Genomic DNA, 17,973 nt, shown 5'->3' with positions numbered 1-17,973 from the left:
ATGCGATCTCTAAATTTTATTATACTCTTTATGAAGAACTTGTTAACTTGAGCAGAACCGTCTAAATGGCTATTATAAAAGGAGGGTCCCAAAAGCCAAAATTTGGCTGTTTCCTATAGTATTTAAGGAATGCATGCCCTCACCCAAGAATGTCTCCCTAGGGTGGAGGTGTATGCACCAAGCTATCATAGCCCAACCTTAGCCATCAAGATCATCCAACTGTGTTCATATTTTCTGGGTTTTATGCTCCTCAATCAACCTCATGATTACTGTAATTTGGCATTCACTATAGATTTGCCCCCAGGGAAAGAATATAATGATGGGAGAAATAACTGATCCTTTTGAAATAATTTTTCAATTCAATTTTTATACATTAGTTTCTTGTGAATTTGATTCATTTGAGTAAACACCTTGGAGACTTATCACTTCTGGATGATCCAATTTTGGATGCCAAAAAGCTGATCCGAAACCTAGTACCTACACTTCAGTACAGCTACCCTATGGGAGCCTTCCAATGGTATTGACCCCCCCTCCCCACAAGCAAATCTATTCTCACCAGAGGCATGCTCTTCAAACAATTACCTATAGAAATGGAAACAACTCTATTCATTTTCTAGCTACTGTAATACAATATATCATTCAGACTGGCTTCTTTAAAAAAATGTTTTCCTGATCCATCAATTAACATGGAACAGGAAGAGATAGCAGGAATAAAAGGAATAAGAAAATAAAAAAGCAAAATATATAGGGTTAGAAAAGGCTGAAAGGGAGGGACAGGAGAGAAAAAACACGGTTATAAAGATGGGAGTGAAAAATGAATAAGAGATAAATGGACCACTGCTTTATTTTGGAGGCTTCTACTAAATCATTTTAGTTCTCAATCCATGTATTACCTGACTTGTGGTCCTGTTCCTCTTCATCATCCGAATGCCTGTGTTCTTCATCCGAGGCCTGTGGCCTTTCATCATCAGAATTTTGCATTTTCTCCTCATCAGATATCTGTGGCTGTTCTTCCTCATCAGAATTCTGTTTCTCATCATCATTGTCAGAAGCTGCTGGCTGTTCATCATCAGAATTGGCTTTCTCCTCCTCAGACAGCTGCTGTCCCTCCTCATCTGAAAGCGGAGGCCTTTCCTCATCATCTGTGTTCTGTATTTTCTCATCATCAGAATTCTGAAGCTTATCTTCATCAGACCCTTGTGCCCTCTCCTCATCATCAGAATTCTGTATCTTTTCATCATCTGACTGGTCACTTTTATCCTCTGTGCCCCATTTTTCATCATCTGAATGTGCTTTTTCAGAGCCTTCTGCTTCTGAGTGATGGCTCCCTCCATCTGATCGCTGACCTTCATCTTCATCATCATTCTGGGCTTCTGATCCACTGTGTTGATCTACATCTGAGGGGTCATTGTCCTCATGGTCAGAACGCTCAGAAGCTTCTGATCTATTGTCTGATCTTTCAGAGTGATTATCACTCCCACTATGATGAGAAGCTCCCTCATCCTCACTGTCATCTCCAAACAGTTCCTTATTACTTGGTTTTCCTGAGTCACCTCTTTCATCTTGATCGCTTTCACTTCTGGAGGCATTACTGCCAGAAGCAGCATTCTCTTGATCAGAATCAGAGTCAGATCCAGAATCAGAATCTAAGAAGGAAAATTTACATTCAATTTCATATAAAGGTAGGGTGATGTCAGGGGGAAAAGTGGAATACAGAAATCCAAAAGTCCATCCCAATATAAAAGAAATGAAAAACTGGCAAACTATTAGAATCAACTTTCACAGTACTCTGGAAAGTAAAGCTGCCATGACCAGGGAAATACACTTAATCAAGAATAACCAAACAGCTTGGGAGAACCAACAACAACAGAATCTCATTTCTTAAAAAAAGAGGACAATTTTTTGTTTTAAATTACCTGGTACCATACCCTGCTCCCCAACTCAGCAGTGCCTTGAAGATAAGAGCCCATATTCCTGATAAGTACTGGTACCCAGGGAAAAGAACAGACCTTACTCAAAAAGAATTCTGATTGCTTGTTTTGACCTGGAAGACTGGCTCAAAAGGCTTGCCTTCATTTCATCTAACTTAGAACTCTCCCAGTATTAAGGTTGCTACGGGGGATGGGGTGGGGTGGGGTGGGGTGGGGTAGGGTAGAGGGTGTTGGAGGGGATTGGGGGTTGGAGGGTCATTTGTCAAATACATTGACAGGCAAATGTATTAGATCCTTTTTGCCTGGGACAATGGATAATGGTTGGGCAAATGACCTATTGAAAACTTGGGAGGAAATAAGGGTCTTGAAAAGCTCCCATATATTCCTGGGAATTGAGAAAGCCATGAGCATGTCCTGGGCTGTATGAATACTCAGGAAACACCCGAGAAGGCCATAAGCACTCACCTCTGCCTAACTTCAGGAACTGAAGGCTAAGGCAGGGATGTAAAATGTCTGGCTGGGTGTTGAAGGCATGTTCCAACACACAGATCCAATCTGCAAAGACTGACATTTCTTTGGTCTGATGCATTTAAGGAAATCCATGCCAATCATTAGTTGATGACTAAGCTAACAGAACAGAGACTTTAGAGGTCACATATGACAAAGAACACAGCCTTTATAAAATTAGTTCAAAAAAGTCACAAACAACAACTACTACAACAAGCAGCAACAATAAACCCCAGATAAAGGGAAGAATATGATTTCCAAAGATGTCTCATTATAATATTCAAAATGTCTAGTTATCCACTTTTTAGGTTTTGGTGTATTGGAATGGCTGGAAGTAAATACTTGAAACTATCAAACTCCAACCCAGTGGCCTTGATTCTTGAAGACAATTGTGTGGCAGTGTAGCTTACAGGGGGTGACAGTGTGGTTGTGAGAACCTTGTGGATTGCACTCCCTTTGTCCAGTGTACAGAGAAATGGGGACAAAAACTAGATGAAAAATAGGGTGGGATGGGGGGGATGATTTGGGTGTTCTTTTTTACTGTTATTTTTTACTCTTGTTCTGATTCTTTCTGGTGTAAGGAAGGTGTTCAGAGATGGATTGGGGTGATGAATGCACAGCTGTATGGTGGTGTTGTGAACAGTTTATTGTACACCAGGGATGACTGTGTGGTATGAGAATATATCTCAATAAAACTTAGTTTTTTAAAAAATGTCTAGTTACCAACGAAAAATATCATGGGCCTTGCAAAGAAACAAGAAGTATGGCCCATATATGGGGGGTGGGGGTGGGGTGGGAAGCAATTAATAGAAACTCTCCCTGAAGAAGCCCAGACATTGGACCTACTAGACAAAGACTTCAGGCAGACAAAAAAAAAAAAAAAGATCAGCAAACTTGAAGATCGGTCAATTGATATTATACAGCCAGAGGAAAGAAAAGAAAAAAAGAATGAAGAAAAAGAAACAGAGCCTAAGAGGCCTGTAGGATACCATCAAGTAAGCCAACATATATATAATGGGAGGAACAAAAGGAAAGGAGAGGGAAAAAGGGCCAGAAAGAATACATGAAGAAGTAATGGCCAAAAATTTCTAAGTTATTTGAAAGACATGAAATCTACAGATCTAAGTGCCTGATGAACCCCAAATAGGATAAACTCAAGAGAGCCACACCAAGATACATTGTAATCAAACTGTTGAAAGCCAAAGTGAAAATTCTGAAAGGAAAAGGAGAGAACAGACTTGTTACATACAATGGATCCTTAATAAGATTAATAGCTGACTTCTTATCAGACCATGGAGGCCAGAAGGCAGGATATATTCAAAGAACTGAAAAGAAAAATAAATTGCCAACCAATAATTTCTATATCTGGCAAAATTATGCTTTAAAAAGGAAGGATGTACTTGCTTCAGCAGTACAGATACTAAAATTGGAATGCTACAGAAAAGATAAGCATGCCCCCTGTGCAAGGATGACACACAAATTCGTGAAGTGTCTCATATTTTTCTGCTTCAGTGTCTCTTTTAACATTTATATAGTTCAATTTGTTGTTGTTGGCTCTGCTCTTACTATAGTAAGGCAATACATTTGCATAAAAAAAGGAGACACAACAACAAAAATAGATAAATGGATGTCATCAAATTATAAAACTGGTACAACAAAGGACCTTAACACCGCTTCATATGAAATAGGTTGACTATAAGCAAAAAACAAAACAAAACAAACAAAAAAAAAAAAAGGAAAATAAGTGATGGTAAGGATGCAAAGAAACTGGAATCCTTGCATTGCTGGAGGGAATGTAAAATGGTGCAGATGGGGATAGGGAAGAAGATGCCGGCACAGAGAGGAGTAGAAGCTAGTTAGTCACCCTGGAACAACTAATAAACAACCAGGAACAATTAGTAAATAATCTGGAATAACTGCGGGGGGACAAATGAGACTGTCCACTCATCATACACCAACCTGAATTAGGAGAATTGCCCAATATCGCAGCATAAAATCTGTAAGTAAAAACTGTGTACTCAAGCCGGGAGCCCCTCCCCCCACACTCTGAACTGCAAAGCCTTGCGGTGCTAGAGAGCAGTATTCTCTGAGCAAGCAAATATAGCTCAGCTGAGCTCCAACTAGGGTTTTAATTAACAAACGTGGACTGCTCAATACAAGCTACGAATCCCCAACAAGCAGACAGAGGCTTTTGGTGACAACTGACCTTAGAGAGCCAGAGGACCTCTCTGGGAGGGAGGGGAAGCCCAAATGACCTGGTGCTATCTCTGGCTGACAGGTGAAACTGAGGGCGCCGCAGACCAGCCCTGATGGGGGCTTTCTGTCCCTTTTTCAGATCAGTGGAGAAAGCCTCAGCCATTTTCAGTTTCCAGCTCTCTAACTCAGACAAGGGTGGCGACAGCAAAGGCAGAGAGACTATTCAAATGCTAATAATCTCTCCTGAGGGGATATACCTTTCCTAAGAGGAAGAAGGTGGTGCCAAACTTTACCACACGCCTTCCATTAAGAACCAGACCCCAGAGCCTAGGGGGAATACAGCCAGGGGCTACACATCCATACACCAGTCTGGAGCTATAGGCAGACAGGTGCCACCTGCTGGGAAGAAAAGCACAGTGACTTCAGGCCTCAAAGAGTGTATCAACCTTCTAATACACCCTCAAGGAAACTGGATACTATTGCCTCCTTCCAAGTCCTGAGCCCATTCTGGTATGGGAAAACCTGATTGGGGTAACCAAGAAAACCAGATGCCTAGACAGCAGAAAACTACAACCTACATTAAGAAAAATGAAGTTATGGCCTTGTTAAAGGAAGAAACTTACACTTCAACTGAGATATAGGAATTTAAACAACTAAGACTAAATCAATTCAAAAACTTTAGGGAAGATATGGCAAAAGAGATGAAGTGTATAATGAAAACACTGGGCGTACAAAAGGTAGAAATCAAAAGTTCGAAAAAACAACTGGCAGAATCTATGGAAATGAAAGCCACAATACAAGAGATGAAAGATGTAATGGAGGTAGGGGCGGGGCAAGATGGCAGACTGGTAAGCTGTATGTTTTAGTTACTCCTCCAGGAAAGTAGGTAGAAAGCCAGGAACTGCGTGGACTGGACACCACAGAGCAATCTGACCTTGGGCATACTTCATACAACACTCATGAAAACGTCGAACTGCTGAGATCAGCGAAATCTGTAAGTTTTTGCGGCCAGGGGACCCGCGCCCCTCCCTGCCAGGCTCAGTCCCGTGGGAGGAGGGGCTGTCAGCTCCGGGAAGGAGAAGGGAGAACTGCAGTGGCAGCCCTTATCGGAAACTCATTCTACTGATCCAAACTCCAACCATACATAGACTGAGACCAGACACTAGAGAATCTGAGAACAGCGAGCCCAGCAGAGAGGAGACAGGCATAGAAAAAAACAGCACGAAAAACTCCAAAATAAAAGCGGAGGATTTTTGGAGTTCTGGTGAACATAGAAAGGGGAAGGGCAGAGCTCAGGCCTTCAGGCTCATATGCAAATCCTGAAGAAAAGCTGATCTCTCTGCCCTGTGGAACTTTCCTTAATGGCCCTAATTGTTTTGTCTCTTAGCATTTCAATAACCCATTAGATCTCTGAGGAGGGCCCTTTTTTTTTTTTTTTTTAATCCTTTTTCCTTTTTGTAAAACAATTACTCTAAGAAGCCCAATACAGAAAGCTTCAAAGACTTGCAATTTGGGCAGGTCAAGACAAGAGCAGAACTGAGAGAGCTCTGAGACAAAAGGCAATAATCCAGTGGCTGAGAAATTTCACTAAACACCACAACTTCCCAAGAAAAGGGGGGTGTCCGCTCACAGCCATCATCCTGGTGGACAGGAAACACTCCTGCCCATCGCCAGCCCCATAGCCCAGAGCTGCACCACACAACCCAGTGTGACGGAAGTGCTTCAAATAACAGGCACACTCCACAAAACTGGGCGTGGACATTAGCCTTCCCTGCAACCTCAGCTGATTGTCCCAGAGTTAGGAAGGTGGAGCAGTGTGAATTAACAAAGCCCCATTCAGCCATCATTTCAGCAGACTGGGAGCCTCCCTACACAGCCCAGCAGCCCAGAACCGCCCTGGGGGGACGGCACTCACCTGTGACATAGCACAGTCATCCCTCAACAGAGGACTAGGGGGTGCACGGCCTGGAAGAGGGACCCACTTACAAGTCTCAGGAGCCATACGCCAATACCAAGGACTTGTGGGTCAGCGGCAGAGACAAACTGTGGCAGGACTGAACTGAAGGATTAGACTATTGCAGCAGCTTTAAAACTCCAGGATCACCAGGGAGATTTGATTGTTAGAGCCACCCCCCCTCCCTGACTGCCCAGAAACACGCCCCATATACAGGGCGGGCAACACCAACTACACACGCAAGCTTGGTACACCAATTTGACCCCACAAGACTCACTCCCCCACTCACCACAAAGGCTAAGCAGGGGAGAACTGGCTTGTGGAGAACAGGTGGCTCGTGGACGCCACCTGCTGGTTAGTTAGAGAAAGTGTACTCCACGAAGCTGTAGATCTGATAAATTAGACATAAGGACTTCAATTGGTCTACACATCCTAAAAGAACCCTATCAAGTTCAGCAAATGCCAGGAGGCCAAAAACAACAGAAAATTATAAAGCATATGAAAAAACCAGACGATATGGATAACCCAAGCCCAAGCACCCAAATCAAAAGATCACAAGAGACACAGCACCTGGAGCAGCTAATCAAAGAACTAAAGATGAACAATGAGACCATAGTACAGAATACAAAGGATATCAAGAAGACCTTAGAAGAGCATAAAGAAGACATTGCAAGACTAAATAAAAAAAATAGATGATCTTATGGAAATTAAAGAAACTGTTGACCAAATTAAAAAGATTCTGGATACTCATAGTACAAGACTAGAGGAAGGTGAACAACGAATCAGTGACCTGGAAGATGACACAATGGAAAATGAAAGCATAAAAGAAAAAATGGGGAAAAAATTGAAAAAATCAAAACGGACCTCAGGGATATGATACATAATATAAAACGTCCGAATAAAAGACTCATTGGTGTTCCAGAAGGAGAAGAAAAGGGTAAAGGTCTAGGAAGAGTATTCAAAGAAATTGTTGGGGAAAACTTCCCGAATCTTCTAAACAACATAAATACACAAATCATAAATGCTCAGCGAACTCCAAATAGAATAAATCCAAATAAACCCACTCCGAGACATATTCTGATCACACTGTCAAACACGGAAGAGAAGGAGCAAGTTCTGAAAGCAGCAAGAGAAAAGCAATTCACCACAAAGGAAACAGCGTAAGACTAAGTAGTGACTACTCAGCAGCCACCATGGAGGCAAGGAGGCAGTGGCATGATATATTTAAAATTCTGAGTGAGAAAAATTTCCAACCAAGAATACTTTATCCAGCAAAGCTCTCCTTCAAATTTGAGGGAGAGCTTAAATTTTTCACAGACAAACAAATGCTGAGAGAATTTGCTAACAAGAGACCTGCCCTACTGGAGATACTAAAGGGAGCCCTACAGACAGAGAAACAAAGACAGGACAGAGAGACCTGGAGAAAGGTTCAGTACTAAAGAGATTCGGTATGGGTACAATAAAGGATATTAATAGAGAGAGGGGAAAAATATATATGACAAACATAAACCAAACGATAAGATGGCTGATTCAAGAAATGCCTTCACGGTTATAACATTGAATGTAAATGGATTAAACTCCCCAATTAAAAGATACAGATTCGCAGAATGGATCAAAAAAAATGAATCATCAATATGTTGCATACAAGAGACTCATCTTAGACACGGGGACACAAAGAAATTGAAAGTGAAAGGATGGAAAAAAATATATCATGCAAGCTACAGCCAAAAGAAAGCAGGTGTAGCAATATTAATCTCAGATAAAATAGACTTCAAATGCAGGGATGTTTTGAGAGACAAAGAAGGCCACTACATACTAATAAAAGGGGCAATTCAGCAAGAAGAAATAACAATCGTAAATGTCTATGCACCCAACCAAGGTGCCACAAAATACATGAGCGAAACACTGGCAAAACTAAAGGAAGCAATTGATGTTTCCACAATAACTGTGGGAGACTTCAACACATCACTCTCTCCTATAGACAGATCAACCAGACAGAAGACCAATAAGGAAATTGAAAACCTAAACAATCTGATAAATGAATTAGATTTAACAGACATATACAGAACATTACATCCCAAATCACCAGGAAACACATACTTTTCTAGTGCTCACGGAACTTTCTCCAGAATAGATCATATGCTGGGACATAAAACAAGCCTCAATAAATTTAAAAAGATTGAAATTATTCAAAGCACATTCTCTGACCACAATGGAATACAATTAGAAGTCAATAACCATCAGAGACTTAGAAAATTCACAAATACCTGGAGGTTAAACAACACACTCCTAAACAATCAGTGGGTTAAAGAAATAGCAAGAGAAATTGCTAAATATATAGAGACGAATGAAAAGGAGAACACAACATACCAAAACCTATGGGATGCAGCAAAAGCAGTGCTGAGGGGGAAATTTATAGCACTAAACGCATATATTAAAAAGGAAGAAAGAGCCAAAATCAAAGAACTAATGGATCAACTGAAGAAGCTAGAAAATGAACAGCAAAACAATCCTAAACCAAGTAGAAGAAAAGAAATAACAAGGATTAAAGCAGAAATAAATGACATAGAGAACAAAAAAACAATAGAGAGGATAAATATCACCAAAAGTTGGTTCTTTGAGAAGATCAACAAGATTGACAAGCCCCTAGCTAGACTGACAAAATCAAAAAGAGAGAACACCCATATAAACAAAATAATGAATGAAAAAGGTGACATAACTGCAGACCCTGAAGAAATTAAAAAAATTATAAGAGGATATTATGAACAACTGTATGGCAACAAACTGGATAATGTAGAGGAAATGGACAATTTCCTGGAAACATATGAACAACCTAGACTGACCAGAGAAGAAACAGAAGACCTCAATCAACCCATCACAAGCAAAGAGATCCAATCAGTCATCAAAAATCTTCCCACAAATAAATGCCCAGGGCCAGATGGCTTCACAGGGGAATTCTACCAAACTTTCCAGAAAGAACTGACACCAATCTTACTCAAACTCTTTCAAAACATTGAAGAAAATGGAACACTACCTAACTCATTTTATGAAGCTAACATCAATCTAATACCAAAACCAGGCAAAGATGCTACAAAAAAGGAAAACTACCGGCCAATCTCCCTAATGAATATAGATGCAAAAATCCTCAACAAAATACTTGCAAATCGAATCCAAAGACACATTAAAAAAATCATACACCATGACCAAGTGGGGTTCATTCCAGGCATGCAAGGATGGTTCAACGAAAGAAAATCAATCAACGTATTACAACACATTAAAAATTCAAAAGGGAAAAATCAAATGATCATCTCAATAGATGCTGAAAAAGCATTTGACAAAATCCAACATCCATTTTTGATAAAAACAATTCAAAAGGTAGGAATTGAAGGAAACTTCCTCAATATGATAAAGAGCATATATGAAAAACCCACAGCCAGCATAGTACTCAATGGTGAGAGACTGAAAGCCTTCCCTCTAAGATCAGGAACAAGACAAGGATGCCCGCTGTCACCACTGTTATTCAACATTGTGCTGGAAGTGCTAGCCAGGGCAATCCGGCAAGACAAAGAAATAAAAAGCATCCAAATTAGAAAGGAAGAAGTAAAACTGTCATTGTTTGCAGATGATATGATCTTATATCTGGAAAACCCTGAGAAATCGATGATACAGCTACTAGAACTAATAAACAAATTTAGCAAAGTAGCGAGATACAAGATTAATGCACATAAGTCAGTAATGTTTCTATATGCTAGAAATGAACAAACTGAAGCGACACTCAAGAAAAAGATACCATTTTCAATAGCAACTAAAAAAATCAAGTACCTAGGAATAAACTTAACCAAAGATGTAAAAGACCTATACAAAGAAAACTACGTAACTCTACTAAAAGAAATAGAAGGGGACCTTAAAAGATGGAAAAATATTCCATGTTCATGGTTAGGAAGGCTAAATGTCATTAAGATGTCAATTCTACCCAAACTCATCTACAGATTCAATGCAATCCCAATCAAAATTCCAACAACCTACTTTGCAGACTTGGAAAAGATAGTTATCAAATTTATTTGGAAAGGAAAGATGCCTTCAATTGCTAAAGACACTCTAAAAAAAGAAAAACGAAGTGGGAGGACTTACACTCCCTGACTTTGAAGCTTATTATAAAGCCACAGTTGTCAGAACAGCATGGTACTGGCAAAAAGATAGACATATAGCTCAATGGAATCGAATTGAGAATTCAGAGATAGACCCTCAGATCTATGGCCGACTGATCTTTGATAAGGCCCCCAAAGTCACTGAACTGAGCCATAATGGTCTATTCAACAAATGGGCTGGGAGAGTTGGCTATCCATATCCAAAAGAATGAAAGAGGACCCCTACCTCACCCCCTACACAAAAATTAACTCAAAATGGACCAAAGATCTCAATATAAAAGAAAGTACCATAAAACTCCTAGAAGATAATGTAGGAAAACATCTTCAAGACCTTGTATTAGGTGGCCACTTCCTAGACTTTACACCCAAAGCACAAGCAACAAAAGAGAAAATAGATAAATGGGAACTCCTCAAGCTTAGAAGTTTCTGCACCTCAAAGGAATTTCTCAAAAAGGTAAAGAGGCAGCCAACTCAATGGGAAAATATTTTTGGAAACCATGTATCTGACAAAAGACTGATATCTTGCATATATAAAGAAATCCTACAACTCAATGACAATAGTACAGAAAGCCCAATTATAAAATGGGCAAAAGATATGAAAAGACAGTTCTCTGAAGAGGAAATACAAATGGCCAAGAAACACATGAAAAAATGTTCAGCTTCACTAGCTATTAGAGAGATGCAAATTAAGACCACAATGAGATACCATCTAACACCTAATAGAGTGGATGCCATTAAACAAACAGGAAACTACAAATGCTGGAGGGGATGTGGAGAAACTGGAACTCTTATTCATTGTTGGTGGGACTGTATAATGGTTCAGCCACTCTGGAAGTCGGTCTGGCAGTTCCTTAGAAAACTAGATATAGAGTTACCATTCGATCCAGCGATGGCACTTCTCGGTATATACCTGGAAGATCGGAAAGCAGTGACACGAACAGATATGTGCACACCAATATTCATAGCAGCATTATTCACAATTGTTAAGAGATGGAAACAACCCAAATGTCCTTCAACAGATGAGTGGATAAATAAAATATGGTATATACACACGATGGAATACTACACGGCAGTAAGAAGGAACGACCTCATGAAACATATGACAACATGGATAAACCTTGAAGACATAATGCTGAGTGAAATAAGCCAGGCACAGAAAGAGAAATATTACATGCTACCACTAATGTGAACTTTGAAAAATGTAAAACGAATGGTTTATAATGTAGAATGTAGGGGAACTAGCAACAGAGAGCAATTAAGGAAGGGGGAACAGTAATCCAAGAAGAAAAGATATGCTATTTAATGTTCTGGGGATGCCCAGGAATGACTATGGTCTGTTAATTTCTGATGGATATAGTAGGAGCAAGTTCACAGAAATGTTGCTATATTATGTAACTTCCTTGGGGTAAAGTAGGAACAGGTTGGAAGTAAAGTAGTTATCTTAGGTTAGTTGTCTTTTTCTTACTCCCTTGTTATGGTCTCTTTGAAATGTTCTTTTATTGTATGTTTTTCTTTATTGTTTTTTGTTTGTTTGTTTGTTTTTTAATATTTTTTTCCATACAGTTGATTTAAAAAGGAAGAACAGGTTAAAAAAAAAACCAACCAAACAAAAAAAAAAAAACACGAAAAAAATATGTAGTGCCACCTTGAGGAGCCTGTGGAGAATGCACGAGTATTGGCCTACCCCACCTCAATGGTTGCTAACATGACCACAAACATAGGGAACTGGTGGTTTGATGGGTTGAGCCCTCTACCGTAGGTTTTACCCTTGGGAAGACGGTTGCTGCAATGGAGAGGCTAGGCCTCCCTGTAATTGTGCCTAAGAGCCTCCTCCCGAATGCTTCTTTGTTGCTCAGATGTGGCCCTCTCTCTCTAGCTAAGCCAACTTGAAAGGTGAAATCACTGCCCTCCCCTCTACGTGGGATCAGACACCCAGGGGAGTGAATCTCCCTGGCAACGTGGAATATGACTCCCGGGGAGGAATGTAGACCTGGCATCGTGGGATGGAGAACATCTTCTTGACCAAAAGGGGGATGTGAAAGGAAATGAAACAAGCTTCCGGAGCAGAGAGAGTCCAAAAGGAGCCGAGAGGTCACTCTGGTGGGCACTCTTATGCACAATTTTGACAACCCTTTTTAGGTTCTAAAGAATTGGGGTAGCTGGTGGCGGATACCTGAAACTATCAAACTACAACCCAGAACCCATGAATCTCGAAGACAATTGTATAAAAATGTAGCTTATGAGGAGTGACAATGGGATTGGGAAAACCATAAGGACCACACTCCACTTCGTCTAGTTTATGGATGGATGAGTAGAAAAATAGGGGAAGGAAACAAACAGACAAAGGTACCCAGTGTTCTTTTTTACTTCAATTGCTCTTTTTCACTCTAATTATTATTCTTGTTATTTTTATGTGTGTGCTAATGAAGGTGTCAGGGATTGATTTAGGTGATGAATGTACAACTATGTAATGGTACTGTAAACAATCGAAAGTACGATTTCTTTTGTATGACTGCGTGGTATGTGAATATATCTCAATAAAATGAAGATAAAAAAATAAAAAAAATAAAAAGATTAAAAAAAAAAGAATGTATGTGTCACTGGTTTCCCAGAAGGAGGAGAGAAGGGAAAAGAGGCAGAAGAAATAATAGGGGAAATAATCAATGAAAATTTCCCATCTTTTATGAAAGACATAAAATTACAGATCCAAGAAGCACAGCATACCCCAAACAGAATAGATCTGAATAGGCCAACACTAAGACCTTTAATAATCATATTATCAAACATCAAAGATAAAGAGAGAATCCTGAAAGCAGCAAGAAAAAGCAATCCCTCACATACAAAGGAAGCTTGATAAGACTATGTGTGGATTTCTCAACACAAACCATTGAGGCCGCCCCATATACAGGGCGGGTAATACCAACTACACACGCAAGCTTGGTACACCAATTGGACCCTACAAGACTCATTCCCCCACTCACCACAAAGGCAAAGCGGCAGAGAACTGGCTTGAGGGGAACAGGTGGCTCGTGGATGGCTGGTTAGTTAGAGAAAGTGTTCTCCATGAAGCTGTAGATCAGACAAATTAGAGACAAGGATTTCAATTGGTCTACAAATCCTTAAAGCACCCTATCAGGTTAAGCAAATGCCAAGAGGCAAAAGACAACAGAAACTTTTAAAGCATATGAAAAAAACAGACGATATGGATAACCCAAGCCCAAGCACCCAAATCAAAACATCAGAGGACACACAGTACCTAAAGCAACTAATCAAAGAACTAAAGATGAATGACGAGACCATGGCACGGGATATAAAGGACATGAAGAAGAGCATGGTGCAGGATATAAAGGACATCAACAAGACCCTAGAAGAGCATAAAGAAGACATTGCAAGACTAAATTAAAAAAATACATGATCTTATGGAAATTAAAGAAACTGTTGACCAAATTAAAAAGATTCTGGAAACTCATAGTACAAGACTAGAGGAAGCTGAATCAGTGACCTGGAAGATGAAAGAACAGAAAATGAAATCACAAAAGAAAGAATGGAGAAAAAAATTGAAAAAATCGAAACAGACCTCAGGGATATGATACATAATATAAAACATCCAAATATAAGACTCATTGGTGTCCCAGAAGGGGAAGAAAAGGGTAAAGGTCTAGGAAGAGTATTCAAAGAAATTGTTGGGGAAAACTTCCCAAATCTTCTAAACACCATAAATACACAAATCATAAATGCCCAGCGAACTCCAAACAGGAACTCCAAACAGAATAAATCCAAATAAACCCACTCAGAGACATATTCTGATCACACTGTCAAATACGGAAGAGAAGGAGCAAGTTCTGAAAGCAGCAAGAGAAAAGCAATTCACCACATACAAAGGAAACAGCATAAGACTAAGTAGTGACTACTCAGCAGCCACCATGGAGGCAAGAAGGCAGTGGCACGATATATCTAAAATTCTGAGTGAGAAAAGTTTCCAACCAAGAATACTTTATCCAGCAAAGCTCTCCTTCAAATTTGAGGGAGAGTTTAAATTTTTCACAGACAAACTAATGCTGAGAGAATTTGCTAACAAGAGACCTGCCCTACTTCAGATACTACAGGGAGCCCTACAGACAGAGAAACAAAGAAAGGAGAGAGACACGTGGAGAAAGGTTCAGTACTAAAGAGATTCGGTATGTGTACATTAAAGGATATTAATAGAGAGAGGGAAAAATATATATGACAAACATAAACCAAAGGATAAGTTGGCTGATTCAAGAAATGCCTTCACAGTTATAACGTTGAATGTAAATGGATTAAACACATCAATTAAAAGATATAGATTGGCAGAATAGATTAAAAAAAATGAACCATCAATATGTTGCATACAGAGACTCATCTTAGACATAGGGACACAAAGAAATTGAAAGTGAAAGGATGGAAAAAAATATTTCATGCCAGCTACAGCCAAAAGAAAGCAGGTGTAGCAATATCCATACCCAAAAGAATGAAAGAGGACCCCTACCTCATACCCTACACAAAAATTAACTCAAAATGGACCAAAGATCTCAATATAAAAGAAAGTACCATAAAACTCCTAGAAGATAATGTAGGAAAACATCTTCAAGACCTTGTATTAGGCAGACATTTCCTGGACTTTACACCCAAAGCACAAGGAACAAAAAAAAAAATAGATAAATGGGAACTCCTCAAGCTTAGAAGTTTCTGTACCTCAAAGGAATTTCTCAAAAAGGTAAAGACGCAGCTAACTCAATGAGAAAAAATTTTTGGAAACCGTGTATCTGACAAAAGACTGACATCTTGCATATATAAAGAAATCCTACAACTCAATGACGATAGTTCAGACAACCCAATTATAAAATGGGCAAAAGATATGGAAAGACACTTCTCTGAAGAGGAAATGCAAATGGCCAAGAAACACATGAAAAAATTTTCAGCCTCACTAGCTATTAGAGAGATGCAAATTAAGACCACAATGAGATACCATCTAACACCAATTAGAATGGCTGCCATTAAACAAACAGGAAACTACAAATGCTGGAGGGGATGTGGAGAAATTGGAACTCTTATTCATTGTTGGTGGGACTGTATAATGGTTCAGTCACTCTGGAAGTCAGTCTGGCAGTTCCTTAGAAAACTAGATATAGAGTTACCGTTCAATCCAGTGATTGCACTTCTCGGTATATACCCAGAAGATCGGAAAGCAGTGACACGAACAGATATCTGCATGCCAATGTTCATAGCAGCATTATTCACAATTGCCAAGAGATGGAAACAACCCAAATGTCCTTCAATAGATGAGTGGATAAATAAAATGTGGTATATACACATGATGGACTACTACACGGCAGTTAGAAGGAACGATGTCATGAAACATATGACAACATGGATGAACTTTGAAGACACAATGCTGATAGAAATAAGTCAGGCACAAAAAGAGAAATATTATATGCTACCACTAATGTGAACTTTGAAAAATGTAAAACAAATGGTTTGTAACGTAGAATGTAGGGGAACTAGCGATAGAGAACAATTAAGGAAGGGGGAACAATGATCCAGTAAGAACAGATAAGCTATCTTGGGTAAATTTAATGTTCTGGGAATGCCCAGGAATGACTATGGTCTGTTAATTTCTGATGGATATAGCAGGAACTAGTTCACAGAAATGTTGCTATATTAGGTTACTTTCTTGGGGTAGAGTAGGAACATGTTGGAAGTAAAGTAGTTAGCTTAGGTTAGTTGCCTTTTTCTTACTCCCCTGTTACGGTCTCTTTGAAATGTTCTTTTATTGTATGTTTTTTTAAATTTTTTAAATTTTTTTATTTTTCATACAGTTGATTTAAAAAAAAAAAGTTAAAAAAAAAAAAAAAAAAACCAAGGAAAAAAATATGCAGAGCCCCCTTGAGGAGCTGGTGGAGAATGCAGGGGTATTGGCCTGCCCCACCATGATGGTTGCTAACATGCCCACAGGCATAGGGAACTGGTGGTTTGATGGGTTGAGCCCTCTACCACAGGATTTGCCCTTCGGAAGACTGTTGCTGCAAAGGAGAGGCTACGACTCCCTATAATTGTGCCTAAGAGCCTCCTCCCAAATGCCTCTTTGGTGCTCAGATGTGGCCCTCTCTCTCTAGCTAAGCCAACTTGAAAGGTGAAATCACTGCCCTCCCCACTATGTGGAATCAGACACCCAGGGGAGTGAATCTGCCTGGAATATGACTCCCGGGGAGGAATCTACACCTGGCATCGTGGGATGGAGAACATCTTCTTGACCAAAAGGGGGATGTGAAAGGAAATGAAATAAGCTTCAGTGGCAGAGAGATTCCAAAAGGAGCTGAGAGGTCACTCTGGTGGGCACTCTTATGCACAATATAGACAACCCTTTTTAGGCTCTAATGAATTGGGGAAGCTGGTGGTAGATACCTGAAACCATCAAACTACAACCCAGAACCCATGAATCTTGAAGACAATTGTATAAAAAATGTAGCTTATGAGGGGTGACAATGGGATTGGGAAAGCCATAAGGACCACCCTCCCCTTTGTCTAGTTTATGGATGGATGAGTAGAAAAATAGGGGAAGGAAACAAACAAACAAACAAACAGACAAAGGCACCCAGTGTTCTTTTTTACTTTGATTGCTCTTTTTCACTTTAATTATTATTCTTGTTATTTTTGTGTGTGTGCTAATGAAGGTGTCAGGGACTGATTTATGTGATAAATGTACAACTATGTAATGGTACTGTGAACAATCGAATGTACATTTTGTTTTGTATGACTGCATGGTATGTGAATATATCTCAATAAAATGAATAAAAAAAAAAAAAAGAAACCATGGAGGCAAGACGGAAGTGGGGTGATATATTTAAGATACTGAAAGAGAAAACCACCATCCAAGAATCCTATATCCGGCAAAACTATCCTTCAAATATGAGGGAGAGCTTAAAATATTCTCAAACAGACAATGACAGAGTTTGTGAACAAGATACCTGCTCTATAGGAAATACTAAAGGGAGCACTACAGACAGAAAGGAAAAGACAGGAGTTAGAGGTTTGGAACACAGTTTTGGGAGATAGCAGCACAGCAATGTAAGTACAGTGAACAAAGATGACTATAAGTATGGTTGAAAGAGGAAGGTTAGGAGCATGTGGGACACCAGAAGGAAAGTGGAAAGATAAAGACTGGGACTGTATAACGTAGTGAAACCTAGGGTGCTCAATGACTGTGATAAAATGT

General features: G+C 39.6%; 1 protein-coding gene and 1 non-coding gene across 2 annotated transcripts in view; one reads left to right on the top strand and one right to left on the bottom strand.

Moving 5' to 3' along the window:
- The window catches only part of LOC119532008 (RNA polymerase-associated protein LEO1), a 54,720-nt gene that overhangs the window by 30,662 nt on the left and 6,085 nt on the right, over window positions 1-17,973 (bottom strand). The window contains exon 2 of the mRNA XM_037833962.1: window positions 894-1,646. Within this exon, the coding sequence (XP_037689890.1) occupies window positions 894-1,646 (753 nt within the window). The remainder of the gene's footprint in view (window positions 1-893; window positions 1,647-17,973) is intronic.
- On the top strand, window positions 3,835-3,941 carry LOC119533532. The gene has a single exon (XR_005216661.1). It is a non-coding gene; the product is annotated as a U6 spliceosomal RNA (small nuclear RNA).

Source organism: Choloepus didactylus, chromosome 4 (genome assembly GCF_015220235.1).
Source record: "Choloepus didactylus isolate mChoDid1 chromosome 4, mChoDid1.pri, whole genome shotgun sequence".
NCBI classification, from domain to species: Eukaryota; Metazoa; Chordata; class Mammalia; order Pilosa; family Megalonychidae; genus Choloepus; species Choloepus didactylus.
This window is presented reverse-complemented; position numbering and strand designations above follow the sequence as displayed.